This window comes from Psammomys obesus, unplaced genomic scaffold, assembly GCF_907164565.1.
Source record: "Psammomys obesus unplaced genomic scaffold, mPsaObe1.curated_primary_1811, whole genome shotgun sequence".
NCBI classification, from domain to species: Eukaryota; Metazoa; Chordata; class Mammalia; order Rodentia; family Muridae; genus Psammomys; species Psammomys obesus.
The window spans coordinates 30,017,543-30,038,435 of record NW_026596057.1 but is presented as its reverse complement, the minus strand read 5'-3'; the positions used below and the strand labels follow the sequence as shown (position 1 = coordinate 30,038,435).

The window sequence follows — 20,893 nt, the reverse complement described above, 5'->3', positions numbered from 1 at the left end:
ATTAAAGCTTAAATCATACATTGATCCTAATACCTTAATAGTGGGAGACTTCAACACCCCACTCTCATCAAGGGACAGATCAACCAGACAGACACCAAATAGGGAAATAAAAGCACTCACAGAATCCCTAAATCAAATGGACCAAATAGACGTCTACAGATCTTTTCACCCAAACTCAAAAGAGTACACCTTCTTTTCAGCACCACATGGAACCTTCTCCAAAATAGACCATATAGTTGGTCACAAAGCAAGCCTCAACAGATACAAAAGGATTGAAATAATCCCTTGTATACTATCTGACCACCATGGACTAAAGCTGGACATCAACAACAACAGGAACAACAAAAAGCCGACACGCACATGGAAACTGAACAACTTACTACTCAATGACAGCTGGGTCAAGGAAGAAATAAAGAAAGAAATTAAAGACTTTCTAGAATTCAATGAAAATGAAGGCACAACATACCCAAATTTATGGGACACATTGAAAGCAGTGCTCAGGGGAAAATTTATAGCACTAAGTGCCTGCAAGAAGAAATTCGTAACATCACATACAAACAACTTAATGGCCCAACTGAAAAACCTAGAAAAAAAAGAAGCAGATACACCGAAGAGGAGCAGAAGGCTGGAAATAATCAAACTCAGGGCTGAAATCAATCAATTAGAAACAAAACTATTCAAAGAATCAATGAAGCAAAAAGCTGGTTCTTTGAGAAAATCAACAAGATAGACAAACCCTTAGTCAAACTAACTAAAAAGCAGAGAGAATCTATCCAAATCAACAAAATCAGAGATGAAAAGGGTGACACAACTACAGACGCAGAGGAAATTCAAACAATCATTAGGTCATGCTACAAAAGCCTATATGCTACTAAACTCATTCTATGAAGCCATAGTCACCTTGATACCTAAACCACACAAAGATCCAACAAAAAAGAGAACTTCAGACCTATCTCTCTTATGAACATTGATGCAAAAATACTCAATAAAATACTTGCAAACCGAATCCAAGAACACATCAAAGATATCATCCACCATGACCAAGTAGGCTTCATCCCAGGAATGCAAGGGTGGTTCAACATACGGAAATCCATCAATGTAATCCACCACATAAACAAAATGCAGGAGAAAAACCACATGATCATCTCCTTAGATGCTGAAAAAGCATTTGACAAAGTCCAACACCCATTTATGTTTAAAGTCTTGGAGAGATCAGGGATACAAGGCACATACCTAAAGATAGTAAAGGCAATATACAGCAAGCCTATAGCCAACATCAAACTCAATGGAGAGAAACTTAAATCAATCCCACTGAAATCAGGGACAAGACAAGGCTGCCCACTCTCTCCATATCTCTTCAACATTGTACTTGAAGTCCTAGCCAGAGCAATAAGACAACTAAAGGAGATCAAGGGGATACAAATCAGAAAGGAAGAGGTCAAAGTGTCACTATTTGCAGATGATATGATAGTATACATGAGCAACCCCAAAGATTCAACCAGAGAACTTCTTCAGCTGATAAACACCTTCAGCAAAGTGGCAAGATACAAAATTAATTCAAAAAAATCAGAAGCCCTCTTGTATACCAAAGACAAAAAGGCTGAGAAAGAAATTAGGGAAACAACACCCTTCACAATAGCCACTAATAACATAAAGTACCTTGGTGTGACTCTAACCAAGCAAGTGAAAGACCTGTTTGAGAAAAACTTCAAGTCTTTGAAGAAAGAAATTGAAGAAGATCTCAGAAGATGGAAAGATCTCCCGTGCTCATGGATTGGTAGGATTAACATTGTGAAAATGGCCATCCTGCCAAAAGCAATCTACAGATTCAATGCAATTCCCATCAAAATACCAACTCAATTCTTTACAGACCTTGAGAAAAAGATTCTCAGCTTCATCTGGAGAAACAAAACACCCAGAATCTCCAAAACGATCCTGTACAACAACAGATCATCTGGAGGTATCTCCATTCCCGATCTCAAGCTGTACTACAGGGCAACAGTAATAAAAACTGCATGGTATTGGCATAGAAACAGAAAGGAGGATCAATGGAATCACATAGAAGACCCAGAAATAAACCCACACACCTATGAATACTCAATATTTGACAAAGAAGCCAAATCCATTCAATGGAAAAAAGACAGCATCTTCAACAAATGGTGCTGGACCAACTGGATGTCCACATGCAGAAAAATGAAAATAGATCCATATTTATCACCCTGCACAAAACTAAATTCCAAGTGGATCAAGGACCTCAACATAAAACCAGATACTCTAAATCAGTTGGAAAAAAAAAGTGGGAAACATCCTAGAACTCATTGGCACAGGAGACAACTTCCTGAACAGAACACCAACAGCACAGGCTCTAAGAGCAACAATCAATAAATGGGACCTCATGAAACTGAAAAGCTTCTGTAAAGCAAAAGACACTGTCATCAAAACAAATAGACAGCCTACAGATTGGGAAAGAATCTTCACCAACCCTTTATCTGACAGAGGGCTAATATCCAGTATATATAAAGAACTAAAGAAGCAGAAAAGCAACAAACCAAGTAATCCACTTAAAAAATGGGGAACAGAGCTAAACAGAGAATTCTCGAAAGAGGAACATCGAATGGCAGAGAAACACTTAAAGAAATGCTCAACCTCATTAGCCATTAGGGAAATGCAAATCAAAACGACCCTGAGATTTCACCTTACACCCATCAGAATGGCCAAGATGAAAAACTCAAGTGATAGCACATGCTGGAGAGGTTGTGGAGAAAAGGGAACCCTTCTCCACTGCTGGTGGGAATGTAAACTGGTTCAACCACTTTGGAAGTCAATCTGGCGCGTTCTCAAACAACTAGGAGTAGTGCTACCTCAAGACCCAGCTATACCACTCCTAGGTATATACCCAAAATTTGCTCAAGTACACAACAAGGACATTTGTTCAACCATGTTCGTAGCAGCTTTATTTGTAATAGCCAGAACTTGGAAACAACCCAGATGTCCATCAACGGAGGAATGGATACAGAAATTGTGGTATTTTTACACAATGGAATACTACTCAGCAATCAAAAAGGAGGAAATCATGAAATTTGCAGGCAAGTGGTGGGATCTAGAAAAGATCATTCTGAGCGAAGTATCCCAGAAGGAGAAAGACAAACTTGGTATATACTCGCTTATATAGACCTACAAGACATGATAAACATAATGAAATCTACACACCTAAAGAAGACAATCAAGAAAGTGGACACAGGCGAAGGTGATTAATCCTCATTTAGAAAGACAAATGGGATGTGCATTGAATGTATGACAGGGGTCTCCCACAAAAGGCATCTGAAAGACTCTACCTAGCAGTGTTTCAAAGCAGACACTAAGACTCATAACCAAACCCTCGGCAGAGTGCAGGGAATCATATGAAAGAAGGGAAGTTAGTATGATATGGAAAGGATTGGAGCTCTACAAGGACCAAATATATCTGGGCACAGGGTCTTTTCTGAGACTGACACTCAACCAAGGACCATCTATGGATATAACCTAGAACTTCGGCTTGGATGTGGCCCGTGGTAGCTCAGTAACCAAGTAGTTTTCCAAAGTAAGGGGAACACGGACTATTTCTAACAGGATCTCAAGGGCAGGCTGTTTGCCCCCCCCCCCCCCCCCAGGGGAGGAGCAGTCTGTTAGGCCACAGAGGAGGACTTTGCAGCCAGCCCTGAAGATACCTGATAAAACAGGGTCAAATGAAAGGGGAGGAGGTCCTCCCCTATCAGTAGACTTGGAAAGGGGCAGGGAGGAGACCAGGGAGGGAGTGCGGGGTTGGGGAGGGAATGAGGGAGCGGGATACAGCTGGGACACAGAGTTAACAAAATGTAACTAAAAAGAAAAATAAAATTAAAAGAAAAAAAAAACGATTCTGAGATTCCATCTTACACTAGTCAGAATAGCTAAGATCAAAACGTGACAACATGTGCTGGCAAGGATGTGGAGAAAGGGGAACATTCCTCCATTGATGGTGGAAGTGCAAACTTGTACATCTTCTCTGGAAAGCAATCTGGAGCTTTATCAGAAAACTAGGAATAGTGCTACCTCAAGACCCAGCTATACCACTCATGGGCATATACCCAAAAGATGCTCCACCATAAAACAAGGTCATTTGCTCAACTATGTTCACAGTGGCTTTATTCATATTAGCTAGAAACTGGAAACAACCTAGATGTCCCTCAGTTGAGGAATGGATAAAGAAACTGTGGCACATTTACACAGTGGAATATTACTCAGCTACTAAAAGTAAGGAAATCATGAAATTGGCAGGCAAATGAATAGAACTAGAAAAGATCATCCTGAGGGAGATAATCCAGACCCAGAAAGACACACATGGTATATACTCACTTAGAAGTGGATATTAGACTTGTAGTACAGGATAACCATAGTACAATCCACAGAAGGTTGCAATCCATAAAAAGTTAGGAACAGGAGTGCCCCAGGGAAGGTGCTAGAATGTTACTCAGAAGGGGAACTAGAATGGACAGAAGTGGATGAAGAGAGGGAACTGTGTAGAAGATAGAATGGGGAAGGAAACAAAGGTGGTAATAAGATGTGGGGAAAATGGGGTGGGAATCGAGAGTGTTGGGAACAAGAAGGGAAACTGAGGGGGGTATCTCTTTGACAAGCTGGAGGACTGTGACAGGGTGGCAAGAGGGACATGAAGACTGAAGTGACCACCTCTTAGCCAGGCAGGACTAGTGGAGGGAGGGGAACAACAACTCACTCACAAAACCTTTGATCCAAAAAATTACCCTGCCTGCAAGAAGTGCAGGGATAGAGAAGGAATAGAGATTTAGTGAATGTCCACTAAAAGATTGACCTCACTTGAGATCCACCCCACTGTAGAGAGCCAGCCCCAGACACTATTAATGATGCTCTGCCATGCTTGCAGACAGGAACTTCACATGACTGTAATCCGGGAGGCTCCATCCATCAGAGGATCTAGACAGATGCTGAGACTGGCAGCTAAGCATGGGGCAGAGCTCCAGAGGTCCTGTGGAAGTGTTGGAGGAAAGATGGAAGAACCTGGAGGGAACAGGAACCTCACAAAAAATACCAGCAGAGATAACTATCCCAGCTCCACAGGGGCTTACAGAGACTGAGACATCAACTAAGGAGCATGCATTGTCTGGACCTAGGCCTCCTGCACATATGTGGCCAATTAAGTAGCTTGGTCTTTATGTGGGTCACTTGTCAAGTGGAGGGGGGTGGGGTTGTTCTTAACATCTACTTTATTGCCTGTTTGGGGGCCACTTCCCCCTAGCAGGACTGCCTGGCCTGACCTCAGGAGATGCTCAGTCCTGATGTGACTTGATGTGCTGGGGCAGGATGATAAGGTAGAAGGAGCAGCGGGCTATCCATTTCTGGGGAGAATGGAAAAGGGAAAGGAGAAGAAGGGGGGAAGGGGACACTGGGAAGAGAGAAGGGGCACCCTTGGGATGTAAAGTAAATAAACTTAAATAAAATAAAAAATTTTAAATAAAAGAAACATTAAAAAATAAATAGCTACTCTACTATTAACTCTAAAGACAAATACACTTTTATAAAATTGACTATAATTATTATTATATTTACTTTTTTATTAATTTGGGAAAAATATGTGCTTGTGGTGATTTGAATAGATACAGCCCCCATAGACTAATGTGTTTTAATGTTTGGCCATAGGCAGTGTCACTATTAGGAGGTGTGGCTTTGTTAGAGCAGGTGTGGCCTTGTTGGGTGAAGTGTGTCACTGTAGGACAGGGTTTGAAGGCTCCTATGCTCAAGCTAGTCCCAGTGTGGCACACAGTCTTCGGCTGCTTGCAGGTCAAGATGCAGTTCTCTCATCTTCTTCTCCAGCATCGTGTCTGCCTGGATGCTGCCATGCTTCCCACTTTGATGGTAACAGACCAAACCTCTCAAATTGTAAGCAAGCCTCAATTAAATGTATTTCTTTATAAGAGTTGCCTTGGTCATGGTGTCTCTTCACAGCAATAAAACCCTAAGGCCCTAAGTGATACAGAATATTTATAGCTTTTAATGTCAATATTATGACAGTGATGGAATAGTGTTCCAAGTTAAAATTTAAATCCCACTGTATAACTGCATAAATATTTCAATGTACCAAATTACTGTTTAGAAGCTCATATGCGAAAAGTTTCTTAAATTTGTTTATTGATAAAAGGTAGTATGTAGTAATTATTTACATTCATTAGTAATGTTAAATATGACATTTTTGCTGTTACATATTTGTCAAATCAAAATAGTTTGAAGACTGAAACAATGTTTCTTCCACTTACTGTGAATCAGAACCTTAGATCAAAAGGTATCCATGAAGATTTGAGATTGTGCTGGATAGAAACAGACACTGAAGAAGTTACATGTCTTTTTGCCACTGATGTTTGTGCTAGGACACATCACATTTTGGATTAGAACTTTTGAATACCCTGGTTTTGCATTTGTGGTAACAGCCTTTCAGGTTCAAAATTAATCATCACATAAACAAAAGTTTATACTTATGAGAAGAAATTAAACAATACTTCAAATGTAAATTAAAACTCTATTACTATTATGTATGCCCATTACCAAACAAAGGTTCATCCATAAAGTGTAGCAATAATTACATTGTTATTTTACACAAGTTGGGTAATTGATGTGACCATCAATACACGTTGTACGAAAAGCACGTGATCGTCTTGCTGGTTTATAGCCACGTTGACAGTCAAATTCAACAGCCTCTCCTGATTTGGAATATATCTTTTCATTTGCTCTCCATTTGAGAACTATGTTATGTTTTCTCATAGTTTCTTCTGGTATTACACATGCAACTGAAAAAACAATTACCAAAGTTCATTAAATAATACATAAATCTAGAGACACTCAGCTTTTGAACATTATTTATCCAACTGTTTTTAAAATCTGTATAAAAGCACCACATTGAATTAGTTTATATTGAACGGCAAATGATGTTAAAACATGTTTGGTGTGATAATTAAATTTCAACAACAAAGATTCCTAACATCAATGAAATAAGACACTTGTATTTCAGGACATTCACGGTTGGCTGCATTGATTAACGTACTGGGCAAAGGTTCAAAAATTGAAGCTTCGCCTGTATATGATATTCTGATCTAAGGTTCAGTGAGATAATTATAGTTAAGTACTACAATGAGAATACTGTGATTAGGACGAAAAATCATAACTACCTTTATAATGTTTATCATTTGCACACAAAGTTGTAACTATGGATAGTGATTACTACATAATGAATTTTATTTTGATAGTGTAAAAAGTAAAATCTATCAAATTGTCACACTAGACAAGTGAAAAGCATAGTGTCCACCAACTCCCCTGGTTTCTAGTCTTACATTGGTAGAAAGGGAGGAGAGTGTAGTGTCCTGGGTCAGGATGTCTCCCACCAACACATCTAGTGTGGCACCCTGCGTCACAGCACAGATGATCATGTACTACTGGAGAGACTGGGACTAAGTGTTACAGATGGGTGCCAACGTTTTGGGGATGGTCTTGTGCTCTGTGTATTCAGATGCTGATTTCTGTGTCCAGAAATCTGGTTGCAGTCCAGAAGTCTGTGTTGTTATTTCTATGAAGAATCTCCTGGCTCAATGTTGTGTCAAAATTGCTCTCCATCATCTCTGATTGGCTAATAAATAGCTGAACAGCCAATAGCTGGGCAGAATCTTTAGGGCTGAACTTCCTATCCCAGGGAGAAAGCTGAGGAAAAAGAGGAGGCGGTCACCATAAGGACTTCACCATGAAGACAGACTGATGGAGCAAAGCAGCCAAGACAAGACTACGATGGCAAGTAACATGGGGCACGTGGGTAGCAAGTAGCAAGGCAAGTATGTTATGTTAGAATAGATGAATACCAGCCCAGCTATAGTGTTTTAAAGCTTATTAATAAATCTAATAGTGGGCTGGAGAGATGGCTCAGTGGTTAAGAGCACTGTCTGCTCTTCCAAAGGACTTGGGTTCAATTCCTAGCACCCACATGGCAGCTCACATCTGTCTGTAACTTCAGAGATCTGACATCTTTACACTAATTCACATAAAATAAAAGTAAATAAATTATTAAAAAAATCTAATAGTTTTATATGTAATCATTTGGGAGCTTCAATGGGCTTATAAAAAAACTTATTTTTCTTTCTACACTTGGTACTCAAAGTTTGGCTAGAAATCCAAGCATAGGATCTGAGAGAGAGACAGAGACAGAGAGAGAGAGAGAGAGAGAAAGAGAGAGAGAGAGAGAGAGAGAGAGAGAGAGAGAGAGAGAAACCAACCTCATGCTATCCAGTACAGGGGACTGGCTTCAGCTTGTGCTAAGAGCAGTGATTTTTCCCAAGCTTTGTGCAGTTGAGGAAAAGGGTCGGAGGAGGGGCCAGGGATAGGGGAGGTACACACCCTAGACTGCTGTGTGATGGGAAAGGCTACTCTTCCCCTGGCAGCTGGGACAAAGAGGCTGAATTCAGGCTCCATAACTCAGCAACTGCAGCAGAGGCCCAGGCTTGGCTTTTTGAAGATGGAGTCATTTTGATTGGAGTCTGATGACTAATGACACTGAGCATTTCTTTAAGTGCCTCTCAGCCATTCAAGATTCCTCTATTAAGAATGCTCTGTTTAGCTCTGTACCCGATTTTTAAATTGGATTGTTTGGTTTCTTGGTGTTTGCTTTCTGGAATTCTTTATGTATTTTGAAGATATTAGTCCTTTGTCAGATGTACGGTTGGTGAAGATCTTTTCCTAAACTGTAGGCTGCTGTTTTGTTCTGTTAACAGTGTTCTTTGCCTTACAAAAGCTTATCGGTTTCATGAGGTAACATTCATTAATTGTTGACCTTGGAGCCTGAGCTGTTGGTGTTCTGTTCAGGAAGTTGTCTCCTGTACCAATGAGTTCAAGGCTTATTCCTATTTTCTCTTCTTTTAATAGATTTAGTGTTTATGATTTTATGTTGAGTTCTTTGACCCACTTGGACCTGAGTTTTGTACAGGGTGATAAATATGAATCTATTTGTATTTTTCTACATGTACACATCCAGTTAGACCAGCACCCATTTGTTGAAGATGCTGTCTTCTTTCCATTGTATGGTTTTGCCTTCTTTGTCAAAAATAAGGTGTCTGTAGGTCTGTGCGTTTATTTTTGGGTCTTCAATTCAATTTCATTGATCAACCAGTCTGTTCTATGCCAGTACCATGCAGAGAAATGCAAATCAAGAAATGGAAATCAAAATCACTCTGAGAGTCCATCTTATACCCATAAGACTGACTTAGATAAAAAACTCAAGTGACAACACATGCTGTTGAGGATGGGGAGAAAAAAGAACACTCTTCCATTGCTGCTAGAAGTATAAATCATTTTGGAAATCAATCTGGAGATTTCTTAAAAAATTGGAAAATGTTCTACCTCAAGACCCAGCCATACTACTCCTGCCCATATACCCCAAAGATGCTCTAAGATACAAGGACATTTGCTCAATTATGTTCATAGCAGCTTCATTCATAATAGCCAGAAACTGGCAACAACCCAGATGTCCCTCAACTGAAGAATGCATAAAGAAAATTGATACATATACACAATGGAATATTACACACTTATTAAAAAGAAGGAAATCATGAAATTTGCAGGCAAATGGATAGAACTAGAAAAGACCATCCTGAGTAAGGAAATCCAGACCCCAAAAGACACACATGGTATGTACTCACTTATAAGAGGATATTAGTCACATAGAAGAGTATAACCATACTATAGTTCACAGACCCAAAGAAACTAAGTATGAAGGAGGGCCCAAGAAAGGATGTTTTAATTTCACCCAGAAGGGGAAATAGAATAGGCATCAAAAATAGTTGAAGAGACAGAACAGAATAATCTCTCTTATTCTGTGCAGAGGGAAACAAGGGTGAGGAGTGGATATGGGAGAGCTTGGGCAGGAAGGGAGCTTGCAGAGAGAAGAGAAACTGTGGGAGGGGGCATTTCTGAGACAAGCTGGAGACCTACAACAGGATAGGCTCCAAGGAGGATACAGGGGTGAATCTAGTAGCAGGGATCATGGAGAATGAAGAGGCCATGCTCTAACTAGACAGGACTCCTTAGTGGCGGGTGGGGAACACCAACCCACCTACAAACAGAATATATTACATTCCTACAGAACAATCAATTATGGAGAAATCTAACAGGACTCTAAAGAAAATGCTCAAAGAGCAGAAAGAGGATATTACGCTCTATGGAAATGAAACTTTCTAAATGTCAAATGAGACAGCTAAGCACAACTGCTGAAAAACACTGGATTTTGAATTAGATCATCCTGTATATGTGCTAGCACCAGAATGGGAGTCAGCAAATGTGTTATGTAGTGGGAGAGGTTTTGTTTTTGTTTCAACAGAAGAAGAAAAGCTATAGATTCCTTAAAAATTAATAAAGATTAGATTTTTTTTCAGGAGAGATCTCCTGAAGATCTAGGCTGTAGATATGAAGAAACTAAGAAAAACAACAAAACAGGAAACATAAATTGCTGATCCCCCTTCATGGGAACAGCTCTGAGACTGGCTGAAGCATGAGACCATGGCTTTGCATAGCAATAAATCTTGGTGGCTACAGAGTCCTCAGGACTTATCATGGCATCCCTTCATATGGCATGGATGGACATTTATAATACAGTTTAGTTATAGTGTTCAAACTAACATATAAAGAAAGAAAGATGCATTTTACCTGCTCAAATAAAGAGCAGAGAATCATCTTTAACTGTTTGCACACTACACATTCCATACATGTGTTAATGTAAAAATGTGTATTACCTTTAAAAGGTTATATGTTTACAGAGCAAAAGACCCAGACAACAAAGCCAAGTAGCCCAGGCGATTCAGCCCCACAGATTGCTTCAACAGGTATTTCCTCAAAAATCTTCATCTAAAGAAGCTTCTATATAGCTAGCTAGATCATCCAGAATCACAGGCAGTTCCAGCCAGGATTGTAGTTAAGCCCTGTACCTTTCCATCCGAACAACAATTGATAAAGCTAGCTCTCTCAAGATGTGCCATTTATCCCAATTTTCTTAGGGCTCCCAAAAGGGAATATTGTACTGAGAGACCAAAGGATTAAAAATCAGTGGCTATTATTTTAAAGTTTAAAAACCTGAACTTAGGCTAGACAAATGGAGAAATGTCCATCCTTAATGCCCTGAGGGGAAGAACTGGCCTTACTGCCTTCTTTTCCTGCCCACTAGAGATACAGTTGCTAGGAAACTGGCCCACCCCCATAGGAAGGGATGGGAGACCACTAATGGTTTGGGAACCTTCCTATAGCCAATCAATTCAAAATGCAACATCCCTTTTGTGTCTTGACCAATAGTTGCTTACCAGGCTTGAATGCCCCTGCTTTGGGCATGCTGGGAGGGACCAGAATATTTAAATCACCCAACTAACCCGAGCATGGGGCTCTTGCCTCTCACCGCTTTGGCGGTGGAAGTGTGGGCCAAAGCTGCAGCTTGTAATAAAAAGATCCTCATGTGTTTTGCAATGGACTCGACTCCTGGTGGTGGTCTTTTGGGGTCGTGCGATTCAGGCATAACAGTACACAGACAGCAGGAAGCAATTTTAAGAGAACAATGCCTGATTCCCAAAATGTGGGATGGGTTGTTATGGTCATTCAGTGGGTGATGAATGCTTGTCATCATTTAAGGTGGGTTGTTTGCAAGCTGTTAATGGTCTTGGCCAGGCAGCTATCAAAATAAAGGAGCTTAGATTCAGGGAAATTTTTCTTCTTTTTCTTTTTTGTTCCTCTATCCTTTCTTTCCTACTTAATGTTAAGAAAGGGGGAGACAGAATGACAAGAAAAAAGGGGGATATAGGATAAAAGGATAGATTCTTGAATCTACTTTTAAGCTAAAGAGAAACTACTAGTCTCAGATATTTTTACATTGGTATATATTATTCTATATTGAAACAAATTTATAGTTATTTTTGTTACAATATACTGTATATATGTTTGTTTGAACTCCTGTATAAGGTAGTGTGACTATGTAACTCATTTAAATGAAATGTAACTCATTAAAAATGTAATGTGAAGTTTAGTTCTTTTGTAAGCTGCTAATACAAACTGTTTAGGCTAATTAAAGAATGCCAGTTAGTAGTCAATCAAACTTATGGTCATGTTTATTTACTAGTTTAGTTAAATAGCTAAAACAAGCAATATTTGCTTATTCGATACACTGTAAATAGATGGATGGTCTAAACCCCAGAGATCTATATCTTTAATCTATAGATTAATATATATATAATCTATAATTATAATAATATAAACTATAGATTAATCTATAGAATAAAGATGATTAATTATTTTTTGGGGGAGGTTTTATTTTATTTTTAAAAATGAGGTTTCTCTGTGTAGCCTTGGCTGTTCCAGATCTGCTTTGTAGAGCAGGCTGGCCCTGAACTCACAGAGATCCACCTGCCTTTGCCTCCCTGAGCTGGAATTACAGGCATGTGCTAATGCCTGGCTAGATGTTTTATTATTAAAAAAAGTTTTGTTGTTGTTGTTGTTGTTTTCTACAGTGAGACATGTCACTCCTGGCAGAATCCCCAAATTACCTCAAAGAAGATGATGGACATCAAAGATCCTTCAAATAGAGTTTGCTTCCATTGTGGCAGCCAGCCACTGGGTGACTGACCATGCCTCACCTGCAGACCATATTCTAGCAAAACTGGGAAAACTGAAGGTAAAGAAGTTGACTGCCGAACTTTGGCAAGACAGATTTTGTACAACAAAGAAGCATTCAGTAGAGCAAAGCCAGCAAACAAACTATGAGAAAATCTTTAGCATAGACACATCAGACAAGGGTAAAAGCTATAATTTATAAAGATGTAGAGAACTTCAAAGCTAAGTAAACGAGACTGTAAATCAGCCAATGAGCTGAAGAGGCAATTTATTTGCTGGTTTCTTGAAGTTTATTTAAGATTTTAAATGTGCTTCCTTGGGAATTCTTAAAGATGATCCACCACAATCAACTTTTATCGCATCCCAAGAAACTGAGGATAATTCAACTTATATATCATATGGATATATATGATATAAATGTATTCATATACATATATACTATATATGTATATGTGTGTATGTATGTATGTATTAATAATGTACTGCATCACCTTCAAGGAATGAATAAGTTATCAAGGAATGAATAAGTGATCATTTCAATAGTTACAGAGAAAGCATATGATAAAATTCTACATATATTCAGGATTAAAATGACTAAACATATTAGTTACAAAAAAAAGATAGTGCAGCAGAATTATCAAAGGCTTATGTACACCTAACATACGTAGTAGCACCATCCTAGTGCTATATGTAAAATGCCCTAAAGAATTGACTATATGTATCATCAGAGATGCTTTCTCTGGCAGCAGATGCAAAGACCCACAGCCATACATCATGAGAGTGAAATTGGAGGTTTTCATCAAATCCCTCCCCTCAGAGCTCAGGGACTTCTACAGCAGAGGACGCAGAAAGCGTGTAGGAGCAAGGACAGATGAAAGACACCAAAAGTACAATGTTCTCTGAATCAACTAAGCAAGACACATATGAGCTCAAAGATTGAAGGAGCAAGCACAGGGCCTATGTGGTTTTACAACAGGTCCTCTTGGTATATATTATAGATATTAACTTGTGGGTCTCTCACTCTGACTACTCTTGGGACTGTTGGAGGTTGGTCTGAGGCTTGTATTTTGATGCTAATTACTGGTCCTCAAGATCTGGTTACTGCTTGGATATTCCTATAAAATCATGGATGGAAGGTAGCCCAGAAAGAAATGGCTAAAGTGGTTGGCATTGGATGGGGCCTGGGAGGTGGATGGAGGGGTTATTGGGACAGCATAGGTGAAATATCTGCCCAGTCCAAGGTAAATAAGGCAATTATAAAATCAAACAGGTGTCTGAGTCTTATTGATTGTGATAGTGGGCTAAATGGTACCACCATAATAATCATAGGGCTAATACTAAACATTATATAGCCTAACACCATTTTTGTTTACAACAATATATGGTGCCCAACTAAATTTATATATCCACACCCTTAAAATCATACTTTATCATTCACAGTTTTGCAGGGTGAATAAACTTCCAGTAAAACAACCCAAGCTTAAAACCTTAAAACTTACATGTCAAAATGTGTCTCCTACTGTCTCTTTAAGATAAATTCTTAAACAAGCCCACAAGAAAAAAACAAAACAAAACAAACAAACAAACAAACAAAACCAGCCTACAGCTAGCCGCCAGGAGACTAACAGAGCAGAGTTAACAAAACAAAGCTGGCTGCTGCTTTCCACTTGCTTAGCTCTCACAGAGCACCAAAATCAGTAATGGTAGAAGAAACGTGGGGACTCTTTGGATTGGAGAGGTGACACTGGGAGACCTGCAGCCTTTTAGACAGAGCTAGGTCTAAATTGGCACCCAAAATGGAAAGTGCCATAGCAGACGGTGCTTGGAGCTTTTTTTTTTTTTGGCTTTGTTTTCATTGTTGTAGTCATGGGCCTAGCTGCAATGTGTTTAATGGCGATTACAGTTTGCCATGTCCTCTCTACAGAAGTTCAGGAAGAAAGTGGAGAAGAAAGCTAAGTGATGGAATACTAAGCTGTGGACAATACAAGGGGTGCTCTTCCTGATCGAAATAGTGGCTGGAATTCAAAGCTCTCTGGCCGCAAGATGCTTGTCAGCTCTTTCTGGAAGGGTCCACTAATATGATTTAACAACAACTAAATTCCAAAAAAAGAAATGATAAAACCGGGCTTTGCTTGTTACAGCCTAAATTGGCACAACTGGCCCAAAACTTAAAATATTAGTATTTCTTTGCTTGATTTTTGTTTAAAAGTTTTGAGTTATAGTGACATGGATTTGAGATGAAATATTTACATATGAAAGTGAGGGCACATTCCTTTAATCAAACAAAGGAAACAGAAACAGGCAGACCTTTGAGTTCTGGATCAGCCTAATTTACACAATAAAGTAAGGGCAGAAACCTCTCCTGATTACCCCTTGCAAACACAAAAAAATGACAAATTTTTCCTTAAGGTATCTATGTAACTTCTTTTTTCTTTTCTTTTTTTTTTTTTTTTTTTTTTTTTTTTTTTTTTTTTTTTTTTTTTTAATGGATGTTATGTCCTTACCAACTAGAGGTTGGATTCAGATCAGTTTTAGGATTATGTAAGGACAGATGGTGTCACACTACTCTGGCAGCTGGCTTAACTTTTGAAAGTGAGACATTTTCACTAGGGACAAATGTTAGTCATGTCTGAAAAAGGGAGAATTCAAAGAGCCACAGCATGTAAAAACCCAGGTACAAAATGCCAAGGGTTTGCCTAAACTCTAAAGATAAAAGAGCGTTTATATAAAGTTTGGCTATAAAGGCATAACAGCCCATTCCATATAGAAAAAAGGGGATAAGACAAAAGTGTTAGTATTTTGGAACACAACCTGCTCCTGGGTTACCCAGCAACTTCTGATGTCATCTTGTGTCACCCGCCAGATGCCCACACCTGGAAGGCGTGGTTACCGTGGTTACGGTGCCCCTTAAAGGGCCAACCCCAACACGTGGTCTCTCTCTTACACACTCTCTCTTACTCTTACACTCTCTTACTCTCCTCTCTTACTTTCTCTCTCTCTCTCTCTCTCTCTCTCTCTCTCTCTCGGCGCCCCTTCCCTTTTTTCTCTCTCTCTTCATGTCCTGCTCCCCCTCCCTCCATACCCTCCTAATAAACCTCTTGCAGAGAATATTGGTTGACCAGCCTCATGCTTTTTAATAACAAAAAATAGTCACAACAAATATAAAAACCCAGGCCTAAGCCTCTAAACAGCTGCTATTGAACAGCTGATGTTAAAAGATAATGCCTTTTTTGTTGCCAAGGGAAAATGGCTTTAGTAAGACTATAAGCAATGTGTGCCCATAGGCACATGCTGGAGGAGATAAGCAGAAGGAAGCCAGAAACCAGCCTGTATAGATAGATAAGAGAGGGGTGATACAATAGAATGATGACATGCTTAAAAAGAAAAAGTATAAAAACCCAAAGCTCGGACAGGACAATGAAGCCCTCTGTTGAGCACTCTCACATATAGCAGCAGAATATGCTGGCGCTCTGAGGGGAACTTCCCTGCAGTTTTGAACTGCCTGACAAGCTTGCTATTGTATGCCTGGAAACATTGGAACTGCCGGAGCCCCAGAAGAGATCCGGAAGTGTTGTGAGCCCTTACCTGTGTGCAGTCACCAAATGGCAACCGAGACTCCTTTGAGTCCAGGAGAGGTACCCCGCTACGAACGGATTATGTATTGGCTCATAGTGATTGGATATGGTTTAGCTGGATTGATAATATTAAAGTGCTTTTGTTAAACTAAAAACAAAACCTCCAGCATAATCTATCCTCGCTGGCATCCCTCTCAGGGATTGGCCAGAGTGTGCTTCAACAGGCTTATCTCTTTAAATGTGAAGCCTTCTAAAGGGAGACAGATAGTGACTTGGCCTAATACAATAGGTGCCCAAAAGCCCAGAGGAAGATATTTAAATCTTGTTTTGGTTTCAACATAATAGTGATTATATGTTCAATAATACAATATCCCCATGACATGTATATGACACCCTTTCATATGTCATGAATGAAGATTTACCAATGTCTTTCTTTTGCTCATACAAAGAGCAGAGATCCATCCTTAATTGATCTATGCATCCTACACATCTCATACATTTATGATTTGGGGACTGTATAATGCTTGTTAGAAGTTATATGCTTTCAGAAGCAAAAAGAACAAACAAACAAACAAAAAGTACTGACAGCACTGATGCTGGATCAAACCTGACAGAATTCATACTTTCAGCATGCCGAGACGGTGATACATACATCCCAGCATCTTGCATGTTCCAGCCTCTACTGCTTCAGTTGCTGTTTCTTGTAAAAACCTGCTCCCAGAACAGCTTCAAAAAAGCAACTAATCTCAATTGGTCCAGCATTTCAAACTGTTCCAAACAAGACTTCTATTAAGCCTGGAATTTCTCAACATTTAGAGAATGGACCACAAATGTTATTGCTAACTTGCTTAACCATTTTTCCCAATTTCCTTTGGACCCCCAAATAGGATTTCTTCATCCTTAATCAGCTAGAAGAAATTTATAAGAAGGATGTCACTTAAGGGGGTGGGGAGTTGTGTAGGTTTTTGGTTGTTTTCTGGTGCTATGAATGTTTATTGTCATTGGAGATGGTTGTAAGTTATTAATGATCTTATTCGAAGAGAAAATGAGGTTAGACTCAGAGATTTCTCTCTTTTTCATTCTTATATAATAAGAAAAGTGTTGAAAAGAAAGAAAACGGGAATTCAGGGATGTCTTAGAGAAATTATAAGACAAAAGGTAAATTACCGAATCTATTCCTCAACTTAAAGCTTTATTTGCTATCCTCAAATAATTTTTTTTAAATTTGTTGGTATAGGATTTTGTATATTACATAAAAATAAGTTTATATTTGATACATTGGTATAAATTTTGGTATACTGATACAAATTTAAGGTTTACTTACTTACAATTAATTTAATTGTTAATCAACTCATGGTCATGTCAGACACTAGTCTAATTTATCACAGAAATGTACATCCTAGGTTTAACATAAAGATAGACCTCAGAGACTTACGGAATATGGCTTTAAGGATTCTTTGACAATGAGACATGTCATCTCCTGACAGTACCCAGCATTCCTCAAAGAACATGATGAATGTTGAAGAACCTCTATATGGAGATGGCGTTAAATGTGGCAAACCAGCCACTTGGCAACAAAAATGCCCTTGCTTTATGACAGACAGAATTCGGACCAAAATGGGCAACCTCAAATGCAGGCCAAGTCGATTGCCAAACTCTGCCAAGACAGGGTAAGTAAGACCTAAATAGTTCCTGCTTCACTAATATGTCTGGCAAAGGTACTGGGCCAGAAGGCGAATATGATGCTTCAACGTTATAGAGAGTTTTGGGTGGCTGTTCAAGTAGCAAACTGTCTCTGTCAATTTTTATTTTTTGGAGGCTTCTAACATGCACTTCCTATTTACTCAAGTATTTAATTTTATTCCTTCTCAAGTCTCTGATGGGGGTGAAGACTAAATAGCCATAGATTTATAATTTGCTTACTTGCTTAGAAATTTAAAAAAGTTTTAAGTCTAAAAATATGTTTTTTGGTTGATAGATACAAACTATAATAATAACAACTTAGGTACAAAATTTGAGACACTCATAGATTGGATAGATTTTTTTTCAAGATTGTCAAATACATTTAGACTCAACATTTAAGTCTTACTTATGGTTTTAATAATTGTTTCATAATCATTCTTACTGTATAAAAATGGCCTTTTTATTTAGACAGAAAAGGAGAATTGTTGGTGGTTGGTCTGATGCTTGTATTTTGATGCTAATTACTAGCCTTCAAGATCTCATTACTGCCTGGATACACCTATCCTTGTTTATGTAAACCTACCTAAGACATTTTACCTGATTGGTTAATTAGAGGCTGAAAACCTGAGGAAGAAAGAATGGAGTAGTGTTCCTGGACTTTGAGGACAAGAGAATCATGGGAAAAAGACAGAGACGAGAAGAGAGGAAGAAGGAGGACCTCAAGATGGGTTAATGTGGAGAAGAAACCCTGTGGCCTGGAAGGAAAGACTCCAAGGATGGCCTGGATGGAGAAAACACCAAGATGAAAAAAATAAATAAGTATTTATAAAATTATGAATGGAAGGTAGCCCAGATAGGAATGGCTAAGTCAGTTGACATTGGATATGGTCTGGGAGGTGGATGGAGAGGTTATTGGGACAGCACAGGTATAATACCTGCCCAGCCCAAGATAAATTATAAAATCAAACACCTCTGTGTCTTATTGATTGTGACAGTGGGCTAAATAATACCACTGTAATAATTATAGCCTAATAATATACATCTATTAGGTGATACCTTTTAAAATTTACTACATGATTGCCATGTATACCAATATGATAGCTTTTGCTTCGTCTTATATTTTGTTTTGTTATTTTTGGTTTTTATCTCTTAGGAGCCTGTTGCTTTTCAATGAGAGACAGAAAGGTAGTGGATCCAGAAAGAAGGAAACATAGGGAGGAACAGAGGGAAGGGAAACTAATCAGGATGTGTTGTATGAAAAAACTATTTTTAATAAAAGAAAAAATGACTACATAATCAGTAATAAGTATGACGTGTCTAGTCTCCACAATCTTTTGTTTTTACTATAGTTTAAGAATTAGAATTATAATAATTAGAAAGATAAAGTATCCAATTATTGACCAGAAAGTCAAATCATTTTTATTTAAGCAGTATATACTTACATATGTGGTAAATCTTAAAAACTCAACTAAAAGATAATAACCGAAAATAAAACAGAAAGGTAGTTATATGCATTATTATTATACAAAAATCACCCCTTTATATAGGTCAATTCCATTTTTTTCTGAGAATTAACTAAATGCAATAATTAAATAATTAATTAAATAAATGCAATATCAACATCAGTAACTTCAAAAAATTAATCTAGCTTTGTGAAAACTTAAATCTTAACTATAAGTTAACTGGTAAAAGAATCTGAAAAGACAAAAAGGGGAGAATCATGTATGTAAATGGGTTGTAAGAATTAAAATTAATATTAAAATGTCTGTGTTTCACAAGGCAAATAGATTCTATGAAATCCCTCTGAAATACTAATAAAAATATTTTTTTTTAAAAATCTAAGATTTATGTGGAAATGCAATAGAATATGTAGACAACTGAAACTTGAGCAAAAAGAAAAAATCTGGAGATATCATAAAACCATATCTTAATATATACCACGCTCCTCACAATAATCTCAATACTATGAACTGTCCTATGAATGAAAAGGAGATTTGAAAATTTGACTTATGCATCTATAGTTAACTGATCTTAATAGAGGTTCTAAAACATATTGTGAAGAATTGGTAACATATTCAATAAATTATATAAGGATAATTGATATCTACATGAAGATGATTAAAATTTGATTTCATTCTGTCATTCTGGGCAAAAATCAATTGAAATTTGATCAAAGATATCAATGTAAGAACAAAACATGGAAACTTCAAGGAAATACAAAAGGAAACACTTCGTTGGTTTTGGATGCTCATAGTTTGGATGCTCAAACTACAAGGCAAAAAAAAAAACCTGGACCAATGGATTGTATCACAATGAAATAGTTGTGGATAACAGAGAATATACTCAATACAGCTAAGAAATAGATAGCCAGTAGATTTGGTGTAAATGATTGTCAGTTATTAATTTTCAGGGACTTACACATATTTTATAGGGGTTTTCTATGTTAAGACTACATAAGGAATTGAAAAATCATTTAAAAAGAAAAATAAGCTAACCAAAATTGGATAAATGAATAGACACTTCTCAAAAAAAAAAAAAATGTAAACGTGACCCGGAGGGGGGGAACCTTAATATCATTAGCTGACTTTTCACTGCCCAACAAAGCCTTTTAAAATTTACTACATGATTGCCATGTATACCAATATGATAGCTTTTGCTTCGTCTTATATTTTGTTTTGTTATTTTTGGTTTTTATCTCTTAGGAGCCTGTTGCTTTTCAATGAGAGACAGAAAGGTAGTGGATCCAGAAAGAAGGAAACATAGGGAGGAACAGAGGGAAGGGAAACTAATCAGGATGTGTTGTATGAAAAAACTATTTTTAATAAAAGAAAAAATTAATTAATATTAATCTATTAATAAGATAAGATAAGATACCTTATCACCCAGTTAGAATAGTGTTGGAGAAAGGAGCCCTTAAAAACTACAAATTCTCATGAGTGTGTAGGGGAAAAGAAACTCAAAAG

The 20,893-nt window shown here is 38.0% G+C and overlaps 1 protein-coding gene across 2 annotated transcripts in view; it reads right to left on the bottom strand.

Annotated features, from left to right (window-relative positions):
• Positions 1–6,155: 6,155 nt before the first annotated feature.
• The window catches only part of LOC129689457 (complement factor H-like), a 109,459-nt gene continuing 94,721 nt past the window's right edge, over positions 6,156–20,893 (bottom strand). For both annotated transcript variants that reach the window (XM_055624681.1, XM_055624682.1), the window contains one exon: positions 6,156–6,836. In XM_055624681.1, coding sequence (XP_055480656.1) covers positions 6,637–6,836 — 200 coding nt within the window. In that variant the 3' untranslated portion in view covers positions 6,156–6,636. The remainder of the gene's footprint in view (positions 6,837–20,893) is intronic.